General features: G+C 38.3%; 1 protein-coding gene across 3 annotated transcripts in view; it reads left to right on the top strand.

Moving 5' to 3' along the window:
* The window catches only part of CHRDL2 (chordin like 2), a 103,876-nt gene extending 90,611 nt beyond the window's left edge, over nucleotides 1-13,265 (top strand). For all 3 annotated transcript variants that reach the window (XM_073548514.1, XM_073548512.1, XM_073548513.1), the window contains one exon: nucleotides 12,166-13,265. In XM_073548514.1, the coding sequence (XP_073404615.1) occupies nucleotides 12,166-12,245 (80 nt within the window). In that variant the 3' untranslated portion in view covers nucleotides 12,246-13,265. The remainder of the gene's footprint in view (nucleotides 1-12,165) is intronic.
* Nucleotides 13,266-13,577: the final 312 nt, after the last annotated feature.

The raw sequence follows: 13,577 nt of genomic DNA on the forward strand, positions 1-13,577 counted from the left end.
AAAACTGCACCCCTCAAAGTGCACAAAACCACATTTGAGAAGTTTATTCACCCTTCAGGTGCTTCACGAGAACTAAAGCAATGTGGAAGGAAAAAATGAACATTTTACCTTTTTCACAAAAAATTTATTTTGGAACCAAACTATTTTTATTTTCAGGAGAAAATGGACCACAAAATTTGTTGTGCAATTTCTCCTGAGTACGGCAATACCCCGTATGTGGGGGAAAGCCACTGTTTGGGCGCATGGCAAGGCTCAGAAGGAAGGGAGCACTATTTGACTTTTTGAACACAAAATTGGCTGGAATCAATGGCGGGAGCCATGTCACGTTTGGAGACCCCCTGATGTACCTAAACAGTGGAACCCACCAATTGTAACTCCAACCCTAACAGCCCTAATCCCAACCCTAACCCTAGCCTTAACCCTAACCCCAACCCTAACCCTAGCTATAAGCCCAACCATAACCCTAGCCCTAACCCTAATGGAAAGATGGAAAAAAAATTTTTTTTTGTATTTTATTATTTTTACCTAAGAGGGTGATAAAGGGGGGTTTGATTTATTATGGTTTTTTTTTATTATGATCACTGTGATAGACTCTATCCAGCCCCCATATGCCACACTGGAGCGCGAGCATATCATTAACTCAAACCTGAAAATAAAGATTCCACAACAACCACAAGACGGATTTCATCCCCAGGTATCACTGTAATCAGTATAACGGCGCCGACCTGACTCTGTGTGTAGTTACTGAGCACATTCCTGCTGACAGTGGCACAAGTAAAATAGTTTGTTTTTTTGTTTTGTTTTTCTTTTTTTAAATATGCAGCCTAAAAAGTTCATCAAAAACTCATCATGGGAACGTAGCTTAACCATTTAAATACTGCTGCTAATTTCTGGCATGTGGCGTTTAAGTGGCACAACTCCACTGGGGACATGTGTTCATGTGTCCGTCCATCGCCCTGCCCAACAGAATTATCAGGGCAATCTGGGGGTCTACTGAAGACCTCATCACCGCCATGGTCGTGTTTCCATGGGCAGGGCATAAGGAACGCCATAGTGAAACATAGAATCAATAAGCAAGAATTGCCGTTTTTCAGTCGTCTTCTCTCATCCAAGCAAAGCGATCCAAAGCCCCATAATCTGGCTTTTCCTATGGCCCCATAACCCCGTGCAATGTAGGAAAGATCTAGCTCAGGAGGCTACTCCACCCATCATACACTACAGACCTTAAGGGAAAATGTTGGGCAGTGAAAACTCAAAGTGCGATATGAAGTAGAATCATAGAATCGTAGAGTTGGAAGGGACCTCCTGGGCCATCTGGTCCAACCCCCTGCTCAAAGCAGGATTCGCTAAATCATCCCAGTTAGATGTCTGTCCAGCCTCTGTTTGAAGACTTCCATTGAAGGAGAACTCACCACTTCTCGTGGCAGCCTGTTCCACTCATTGATCACTCTAACTGTCAAAAAGTTTTTTCTAATATCTAATCTGTGTCTCCTCCCATTCAGCTTCATCCCATTGCTTCTAGTCTTTCCTTGTGCAAATGAGAATAAAGTTGATCCTTCTACAATGTGACAGCCCTTTAGATATTTGTAGACAGCTATTAAGTCTCCTCTCAGTCTTCTCTTTTGCAAACTAAACATTCCCAAATCCTGCAACCTTTCCTCATAAGACAGGGTTTGCAGACCGGTCACCATTCTGGTCGCTCTTTTCTGAACTTGCTCCAGTTTGTTGATGTCTTTTTTAAAATGTGGTGCCCAAAATTGGACACAATATTCCAGATGAGGTCTGACCAAAGAGGAGTAGAGGGAAATAATTACTTCACGTGATCTAGACTGTATGCTTCTGTTAATACATCCTAGAATTGCATTTGCCTTTTTTGCTGCTGCATTACACTGTTGACTCATATTCAGTCTGTGATCTATTAGTATACCCAAGTCTTTTTCACATGTGCTGTCACTTAGCCCTATTCCTCCCATTCTATATATGCTTTTTTCATTTTTATTGCCCAGATGTAGTACTTTGCATTTCTCCCTGTTAAAAACCATTCTGTTAGTTGCTGCCCACTTCTCCAGTTTATTTAAATCTTTTTGAATCCTCTCTCTCTCTTCTCTAGTATTAGCTATCCCTCCTAGCTTTGTGTCATCAGCAAATTTAATCAGTTTACCCTCAATTCCTTCATCTAAATCGTTGATAAAGATGTTGAACAATACAGGGCCCAGGACAGAGTACAAGCACGATTCAATGTAATTTGGCCTAAAAATCATTTTTACAATTGGGTTCCATTAAACATTTTGCGCCGTTCGGCTTTTACGGCCTCTTCGTCTCTCTGCTCCCCGTCAGCGTTCTTTTGCTCTTTGACAAAACAAAAAGCATACAGAAGGCAAACAGCAAAAGTCTTTATGAAACCCAATAGCAAAAATGATTTTTAGCCCCAAAAAACATACAATCAAGTAAAAAAAAATTATAGTGACCACAAACGTGAGCGATCCCTTTAAAGGTAATGCATAATGTGCACTGGCCCTTTAAGAATGCCCCTAAAACGGAGAATTTCCATCTGTTTAGATAATAACAGTTCGCTTCTGTCTTCTGATGAGGCGCCAGCCATGTACAGAGTTGAAGGAATATTAATGCATTAAAGGGCACCAGGGTATGAAATGGGTGAGACCCCGGGCCACAAACATGTGGTTGGAAAGGCCGGTGGGCACTGGAAACTCCACAGCCGGAAAGCAGGGACTGGAGCGTAGAATGAAGAATGCCCACTGCCACCGGGCCGGGGAAAGTGATGTAACCGGTGGTCAATTAAAGGGCCATTGCACAGCACATCTGACTCAGCCACATCTTGTGTCCTGACCTTCACGGTAGTGGATATGTCCTCCTCTTGTAAAGTTTATGGTGGTGCGGTGAGACCAGACCTCCCAGGAATGGAGATTCCGATTCTTGTTCCGTCACCTTCCTTGTTATTTGCCCTTTTAGAAATAAATATATATTCACTCTCTTACGCAAGTAACACTTGTGAAACGAGAGAAAATGTTCCCCGGAATTTACTACCAAATGATTTTATTAAAGGATGAAAAAATAATTTAACCTGTTCTCTACTGTCGGGGAGAGCAGAGACCCTGAGTTACCCAAGGAAGAGAAGAAAATGTTATTATCGAGGCAGGTTACTCTAATATAGGGCAGCTCCAGACCTTAATCATTATAACATGATAATATAATACTGCCCCCTATGTACAAGAGTATAACTACTATAACACTGCTCCTATGTACAAGAATATAACTACTATAATACTGCCCCCTATGTACAAGAATATAACTACTATAATACTGCCCCTATGTACAAGAATATATATAATATAATACTGCCCCTATGTAGAAGAATATAACTACTATAATACTGCCCCCTATGTACAAGAATATAACTACTATAATACTGCCCTCTATGTACAAGAATATAACTACTATAACACTGCCCCCTATGTACAAGAATATAACTACTATAACACTGCCCCTATGTACAAGAATATATATAATATAATACTGCCCCTATGTAGAAGAATATAACTACTATAATACTGCCCCCTATGTACAAGAATATAACTACTATAATACTGCCCCCTATGTACAAGAATATAACTACTATAATACTGCTCCTATGTACAAGAATATAACTACTATAATACTGCCCCCTATGTACAAGAAAATAACTACTATAACACCGCCCCTATGTACAAGAATATATATAATATAATACTGCCCCTATGTAGAAGAATATAACTACTATAACACTGCCCCCTATGTACAAGAATATAACTACTATAACACTGCCCCCTATGTACAAGAATATAACTACTATAATACTGCCCCCTATGTACAAGAATATAACTACTATAACACTGCCCCCTATGTACAAGAATATAACTACTATAATACTGCCCCCTATGTACAAGAATATAACTACTATAATACTGCCCTCTATGTACAAGAATATAACTACTATAACACTGCCCCCTATGTACAAGAATATAACTACTATAACACTGCCCCCTATGTACAAGAATATAACTACTATAACACTGCCCCCTATGTAGAAGAATATAACTACTATAATACTGCCCCCTATGTACAAGAATATAACTACTATAATACTGCCCTCTATGTACAAGAATATAACTACTATAACACTGCCCCCTATGTACAAGAATATAACTACTATAATACTGCCCCCTATGTACAAGAATATAACTACTATAATATTGCTCCTATGTACAAGAATATAACTACTATAATACTGCCCCCTATGTACAAGAAAATAACTACTATAACACCGCCCCTATGTACAAGAATATATATAATATAATACTGCCCCTATGTAGAAGAATATAACTACTATAATACTGCCCCCTATGTACAAGAATATAACTACTATAATACTGCCCTCTATGTACAAGAATATAACTACTATAACACTGCCCCCTATGTACAAGAATATAACTACTATAATACTGCCCCCTATGTACAAGAATATAACTACTATAATACTGCCCTCTATGTACAAGAATATAACTACTATAACACTGCCCCCTATGTACAAGAATATAACTACTATAACACTGCCCCCTATGTACAAGAATATAACTACTATAACACTGCTCCTATGTACAAGAATATAGCTACTATAATACTGCCCCCTATGTACAAGAAAATAACTACTATAACACCGCCCCTATGTACAAGAATATATATAATATAATACTGCCCCTATGTAGAAGAATATAACTACTATAATACTGCCCCCTATGTACAAGAATATAACTACTATAATACTGCCCTCTATGTACAAGAATATAACTACTATAACACTGCCCCCTATGTACAAGAATATAACTACTATAATACTGCCCCCTATGTACAAGAATATAACTACTATAATACTGCCCACTATGTACAAGAAAATAACTACTATAACACCGCCCCTATGTACAAGAATATATATAATATAATACTGCCCCTATGTAGAAGAATATAACTACTATAATACTGCCCCCTATGTACAAGAATATAACTACTATAATACTGCCCTCTATGTACAAGAATATAACTACTATAACACTGCTCCAATGTACAAGAATATAACTACTATAATACTGCCCCCTATGTACAAGAATATAACTACTATAATACTGCCTCTATGTACAAGAATATAACTACTATAACGCTGCCCCCTATGTACAAGAATATAACTACTATAATACTGCCCCCTATGTACAAGAATATAACTACTATAATACTGCCCCTATGTACAAGAATATAACTACTATAATACTGCCCCCCTATGTACAAGAATATAACTACTATAATACTGCACCTAAGTACAAGAATATAACTACTATAATACTGCCCCTATGTACAAGAATATAACTACTATAATACTGCTCCTATGTACAAGAATATAACTACTATAATACTGCTCCTATGTACAAGAATATAACTACTATAATACTGTCCCTATGTACAAGAATATAACGACTATAATACTGCTTCTATGTACAAGAATATAACTACTATAATACTGCTCCTATGTACAAGAATATAACTACTATAATACTGCCCCCCTATGTACAAGAATATAACTACTATAATACTGCCTCCTATGTACAAGAATATAGCTACTATAATACTGCTCCTTATATACAAGAATATAACTACTATAATACTGCCCCCTATGTACAAGAATATAACTACTATAATACTGCCACTATGTACAAGAATATAACTACTATAATACTGCCACTATGTACAAGAATATAACTACTATAATACTGCTCCTATGTACAAGAATATAACTACTATAATACTGCTCCTATGTACAGGAATATAACTACTATAATACTGCCCCTATGTACAGGAATATAACTACTATAATACTGCCCCTATGTACAAGAATATAACTACTATAATACTGCCCCTATGTACAAGAATATAACTACTATAATACTGCTCCTATGTACAAGAATATAACTACTATAATACTGCCCCTATGTGCAAGACTATAACTACTATAATACTGCCCCTATGTACAAAAATATAACTACTATAATACTGCCCCCTATGTACAAGAATATAACTACTATAATACTGCCCCTATGTACAAGAATATAACTACTATAATACTGCTCCTATGTACAAGAATATAACTACTATAATACTGCCCCCTATGTACAAGAATATAACTACTATAATACTGCCCCTATGTACAAGAATATAACTACTATAATACTGCTCCTATGTACAAGAATATAACTACTATAATACTGCCCCTATGTGCAAGACTATAACTGCTATAATACTGCCCCTATGTACAAAAATATAACTACTATAATACTGCCCCTATGTACAAGAATATAACTAGTATAATACTGCCCCCTATGTACAAGAATACAACTACTATAATACTGCCCCTATGTACAAGAATATAGCTACTATAATACTGCTCCTATGTACAAGAATATAACTACTATAATACTGCCCCTATGTACAAGAATATAACTACTATAATACTGCCCCCTATGTACAAGAATATAACTACTATAATACTGCCCCTATGTACAAGAATATAACTACTATAATACTGCCCCCTATGTACAAGAATATAACTACTATAATACTGCCCCTATGTACAAGAATATAACTACTATAACACTGCTCCTATGTACAAGAATATAACTACTATAATACTGCCCCCCTATGTACAAGAATATAACTACTATAATACTGCCCCCCTATGTACAAGAATATAACTACTATAATACTGCCCCCCTATGTACAAGAATATAATTACTATAATACTGCTCCTATGTACAAGAATATAACTACTATAATACTGCCCCTATGTACAAGAATATAACTACTATAATACTGCCCCTATGTACAAGAATATAAGTACTATAATACTGCCCCTATGTACAAGAATATAACTACTATAATACTGCTCCTATGTACAAGAATATAACTACTATAATACTGCTCCTATGTACAAGAATATAACTACTATAATACTGCCCCTATGTACAAGAATATAACTACTATAATACTGCCCCTATGTACAAGAATATAACTACTATAATACTGCTCCTATGTACAAGAATATAACTACTATAATACTGCTCCTATGTACAAGAATATAACTACTATAATACTGCTCCTATGTACAAGAATATACTATAATACTGCCCCTATGTACAAGAATATAACGACTATAATACTGCTTCTATGTACAAGAATATAACTACTATAATACTGCTCCTATGTACAAGAATATAACTACTATAATACTGCCCCCCTATGTACAAGAATATAACTACTATAATACTGCCTCCTATGTACAAGAATATAACTACTATAATACTGCTCCTTATATACAAGAATATAACTACTATAATACTGCCCCCTATGTACAAGAATATAACTACTATAATACTGCCACTATGTACAAGAATATAACTACTATAATACTGCTCCTATGTACAAGAATATGACTACTATAATACTGCTCCTATGTACAGGAATATAACTACTATAATACTGCCCCTATGTACAAGAATATAACTACTATAATACTGCTCCTATGTACAAGAATATGACTACTATAATACTGCTCCTATGTACAGGAATATAACTACTATAATACTGCCCCTATGTACAAGAATATAACTACTATAATACTGCTCCTATGTACAAGAATATAACTACTATAATACTGCCCCTATGTGCAAGACTATAACTACTATAATACTGCCCCTATGTACAAGAATATAACTACTATAATACTGCCCCTATGTACAAGAATATAACTACTATAATACTGCCCCTATGTACAAGAATATAACTACTATAATACTGCCTCCTATATACAAGAATATAACTACAATACTGCTCCTATGTGCAAGAATATAACTACTATAATACTTCCCCTATGTGCAAGAATATAACTACTATAATACTGCCTCCTATATACAAGAATATAACTACAATACTGCCTCCTATATACAAGAATATAACTACTATAATACTGCCCCTATGTACAAGAATATAACTACTATAATACTGCTCCTATGTACAGGAATATAACTACTATAATACTGCCCCTATGTACAAGAATATAACTACTATAATACTGCCCCTATGTACAAGAATATAACTACTATAATACTGCCCCTATGTGCAAGACTATAACTACTATAATACTGCCCCTATGTACAAGAATATAACTACTATAATACTGCCCCTATGTACAAGAATATAACTACTATAATACTGCCCCTATGTACAAGAATATAACTACTACAATACTGCTCCTATGTGCAAGAATATAACTACTATAATACTTCCCCTATGTACAAGAATATAACTACTATAATACTGCCTCCTATATACAAGAATATAACTACAATACTGCCTCCTATATACAAGAATATAACTACTATAATACTGCCCCTATGTACAAGAATATAACTACTATAATACTGCTCCTATGTACAGGAATATAACTACTATAATACTGCCCCTATGTACAAGAATATAACTACTATAATACTGCCCCTATGTACAAGAATATAACTACTATAATACTGCCCCTATGTGCAAGACTATAACTACTATAATACTGCCCCTATGTACAAGAATATAACTACTATAATACTGCCCCTATGTACAAGAATATAACTACTATAATACTGCCCCTATGTACAAGAATATAACTACTATAATACTGCCTCCTATATACAAGAATATAACTACAATACTGCTCCTATGTGCAAGAATATAACTACTATAATACTTCCCCTATGTGCAAGAATATAACTACTATAATACTGCCTCCTATATACAAGAATATAACTACTATAATACTGCCTCCTATATACAAGAATATAACTACTATAATACTGCCCCTATGTACAAGAATATAACTACTATAATACTGCCCCCTATGTACAAGAATATAACTACTATAATACTGACCCTATGTACAAGAGTATAACTACTATAATACTGCCCCTATGAACAAGAATATAACTACTATAATACTGCCCCCTATGTACAAGAATATAACTACTATAATACTAAGACATAAAACCAATGATTTCAACCATTATCTGTAAATGGAAGCAAAATTACAAAACAGAGAAAAGAATTGGTGCGTCAGTCGTAATCAAGCTAAGTCTTTAAGGGGTTAACGTTCCCAGGTGTGAGCTATGGTGGGCATACGCCTTTTGGGAGGACAGTAGGGTTTGTGTGGTTCCCCCTGCACTTGCTCTCTCAGGGGGATGTTTGTGATTGTGATGTGACATCATTCTGGCCGCAGCGCGGCGATTTATGATGGGGTTACCGCAGTCCTGTTCTCAGGGCTTTATTGGTCCCTCTTGGAGTGTAAGGAAGTCTGGACTAAGTGTGGAGTAGTCTCTGCTGGATCCCATAAATCAGACTCTGTGTTTTTTTTACTGGAGTCATCGCTACACAGAGTGAGAATTTCACGACACGACTTGCAAAAAAAAAATTAGCAGCCAAGAATTACAAAAATCAGGCAGTTCTGTGCCAGCGCTGGCGGAGCAAAGCGAGACAACTGTGTCCATGTGCTCGGGAGGACACGTGCCACTCCAGTGGGTAGATGGTTAAACACTGCGTGGCGCTCATTTGTCATTCTATCTATGGCAATAAAAGGGTGTAATTATGGGGCTGAGCTGACAACCTTTTGCTCGTGTTTCTCAGGCTGGTTGTCAGCAGTAACAGATGATGAGATTGTCTTGTACTATAGCCTGGATGGTGAGCGGACTGCAGAGTATGTCCTACGAGGATTATTATTATTTATTATTATAGCGCCATTTATTCCATGGCGATTTACATGTGAGGAGGGGTATGCATAATACACACAAGTACAGTAATCTTCAACAATACAAGTCATAACTTGTACAGGAGGAGAGAGGACCCTGCCTGCGAGGGCTCACAATCTACAAGGGATGGGTGATAATACAGTAGGCGAGGGTAGAGCTGGTCGTTCAGCGGTTTGGTCGATCGGTGGTTACTGCAGGCTTGTCGGAAGAGGTGGGTCTTCAGGCTCTTTTTGAAGGTTTCGATGGTAGGGGAGAGTCTGATATGTTGTGGTAGAGAGTTCCAGAGTAGGGGTGATGCGCGAGAGAAATCTTGTATGCGATTGTGGGAAGAGGAGATAAGAGGGGAGTAGAGAAGGAGATCTTGTGAGGATCGGAGGTTGCGTGCGGGAAAGTACCGGGAGACGAGGTCACAGATGTATGGAGGAGACAGGTTGTGGATGGCTTTGTATGTCATGGTTAGGGTTTTGTAATGGAGTCTCTGGGCAATGGGGAGCCAGTGAAGGGATTGACAGAGGCGAGAAGCTGGGGAATAGTGGGGGGACAGGTGGATTAGTCGGGCAGCAGAGTTTAGAATAGATTGGAGGGGTGCGGATCTGGGAATGTTTAGCTTGTAAGAAAGAAGGCCAAGAGGAGACTTAATAGCTGTCTACAAATATCTGAAGGGCTGTGTCACGAACTTTAGTCAGTAACTTGCACCTCTCTGGCGCCCCCTTACCCTGCTGACCAATAAAGGTATTGACAGAGGTTAAGAAAATGAGCGCAGCTGTTCTAATCTATGTCAAATATTGCGGTATGTGATGTGACTGGCTGTCTAGGAACATGTATATACCTCAATCCAGTCACCATCAAGTCCTCAACACCACATAAATACGAAAACTATGCTGCCACCACTGACCTCTTATAGATGGCTTGGACACCCGTTTGGTAACTTGAATTTGCGCGGAGTACGTGGCAGATCGCTCCTAGAACAAGAAGAACGAAGCTAGCAAATTTATAATTTTACTTCTAAAGAGTTGGCAGTGTTTACAAAAGGTACGAATGATATTACAAAAGAGACAGAATACAAATATGTACAAGCAGGAAATAAAAGAGGATAAAAATACAAAAACTTATTACATCTCAGTCAAAGGTATGACGTGTCCCAAAGAAATGATCCAGTACCACAGTATGGTCTTCAGCTGTCTCTCCTGGCTCTGAATGCATGCCAAAGATGGACCTTCCTGTTTTATGCTTCAGCCATAAAACTAAGACCTCCCTCTTTGCTGACCTCACATATGGGCTGTTTTCTGGGAGGTACACATATCTTCGAAAGTTATCGATAACTCCTTTTCGTCATATCTGTGGTCTGGAAGCTCAAAGGCCAAAGATATTGGCATTATTTTTTACCTTGTGATTTTACCTTTTTTTTTAGAGTCCGCACACAGTATGTCTGTAATTTGCTGGTGGGCAGAAATTCATTTCCCAGGTTTCTGATAGCCCTAAATACCGCAAAACACTGCCATGAGTAACCCCAAGTGCCCAGATCCTGGGAATCTAATTTTCATTTTTCTGGGATTAATGTGTAGTATTGAATTTGTCTTTTAAGTAAAACACTCCCAAGTCAGAGTTTTTTTTGAGGGAAAAACACATTCAGCTCTGCTTGTCCTGGTAGGCAATAAAACTCAGCATTCCAAGCTGACCATTTGCTTGAAGGGAGGGGGGTGGAAATTCACGGATGGGGGCGGGGCTGTATGTATGATTTGGTCCTACAGAGACCAATAGTGGGAGGAGTAGTAGGCCAGCTCTGGTTGTGTCCCCAGAACCCTAGAAAATAATTCATATTTTCCCTGACAGGCTGTCACAGTGTAGATGGGATCATCATTATTCTCATTTGCACATGGAAACACGGGAAGCAATGAAACTGAAAGGGAGAAGATACAGATTAGATTTTAGAAAAACACTTTTTGACAGTGAGGGTGATCAATGAGTGGAACAGGTTGCAACGAGAGGTGGTGAGTTCTCCTTCCATGGAAGTCTTCACACAGAGGCTGGACAGACATCTGTCTGACATGGTTTAGTGAATCCTGCATTGAGCGGGGGTTGGACGTGAGGAACCTGGAGGTCCCTTCCAACTCTAGCATTCTATGATTCTACAAGGTATATTGTCTCATCTCTGATCTCATATCATTACATTATATTAGTGATGTCATCACAAGGGGGCAGAGCTGGCAACAATCAGTGATGTCTTCACCAGGGGGGTTTATCTTCTGAATCCCCTAACTTGTCTCTGCTTCTTCTTCAGGTCAGTGGAACATCTTTAGACCTCAGCCTCCGGATCTGAACATGACCGAGGTCGATGAGCTGCAGACGAGGGCCTCGTAGTGACAGTTGATCTCCACCGATGTCGAGCAGTCTGAAAATATATAGAGCCGAATAAAAACAAAAACTTTAATGCCAAAAACTTTTCCCGACCTGATCTTCAAGGTGGTGGAACCTCGGAGAAGAAGAACTCAGCTCCGAGGGAATCTTGTATCTGTCCTGTCACCGGATCAGCCTTATCAGAGACTATGGTCACATCCACTTCTCTATGAGGAAGAGGATGGACTTACAGCAAGTGTTTCCTCATGCCGCTATTTGTCCCATCTTCGGGTCGGATCCCTTCTGCGGGGTGGAAGGAACTTTGCTTCTTTCGTAATTCCTGGTGACTAGAACTGGGAGATTTTGATGCTTTGCCACATTCACGGTCTTCTTCACTTGTTTGCTGAACAGAACATTACGAGATTGCTCAATCATGAAATTCCACAATATTCAGACTCAATGAAATGCAAGAAAATGCAAAAAGTTACAATTTTTGTTGCTGCTTGTTCAGCAGCTTCAAGATTCCTCGTCATCTTTTCTGACTCCAATCGCTTAACAAAAATATGGCGTACATCTCTGATCCTTCAGCGGGTCTGCCTTGAGGATTCTGCTGGCTTTTTCTTAGCTCTCAGCTCACATCTACTTGCAGTCTCTGCTGGTTCAGTGTCAGGTTCATATTTTCTTCGTCTGTCCTTCCTGGAGGATACTCAAGACCTTGAGAGTGTTTATGGAGCTCAGATGTATACGTATCTTATACATTATCTACTGTATTATACTCGTGGATGAGTGGAGAGTGTCCTGATGGAGGGCTGGAGGTTCTTGCAGGCAAGTTTAGGAGAGGTCTAGCGTGGAGCTGGTCAGTGTGTTTGATTGTCAATCTCTTAGCAGATGTCGCCGTGAAGCTGACCGTGACGGAGCACATCTATTTATTTTGATATATATGTCTGTCTCAAAGAAAAAAATCTAATTAAAATATTTTCTGAATTATTTTTTTTCTTGTTTATTTTCTGTTTCTAAAATTTATAATAAAGTATTAATCTATTATATGCGCTCTCCGCAAATTTATTTTAATTATTCACAAACCGACCAAGAAGGAAGAGGTAGAGGAGTCAACGATGGGGCCTCACCTGATCCCTAAAAGAGAAAAAAAGATTACAAATAAAAAATAGCCCGAAGCACCAGTGAGTGGGGAGAACTGAAGAGGAGTCATGCTCTGCAAGTGCACTAAAAACGCTCAGAGCACTAGCAGTCTAATTTACATAGGGATAAACATACTGCACTTTCCAGGTCACACAGCATACTCACTGCACTCACCAGGTCACAGAGCATACTCACTGCACTCTCCAGGTCACAGAG

Source organism: Dendrobates tinctorius, unplaced genomic scaffold, assembly GCF_039654945.1.
Source record: "Dendrobates tinctorius isolate UK_male_01 unplaced genomic scaffold, ASM3965494v1 ptg000157l, whole genome shotgun sequence".
NCBI lineage: Eukaryota > Metazoa > Chordata > Amphibia > Anura > Dendrobatidae > Dendrobates > Dendrobates tinctorius.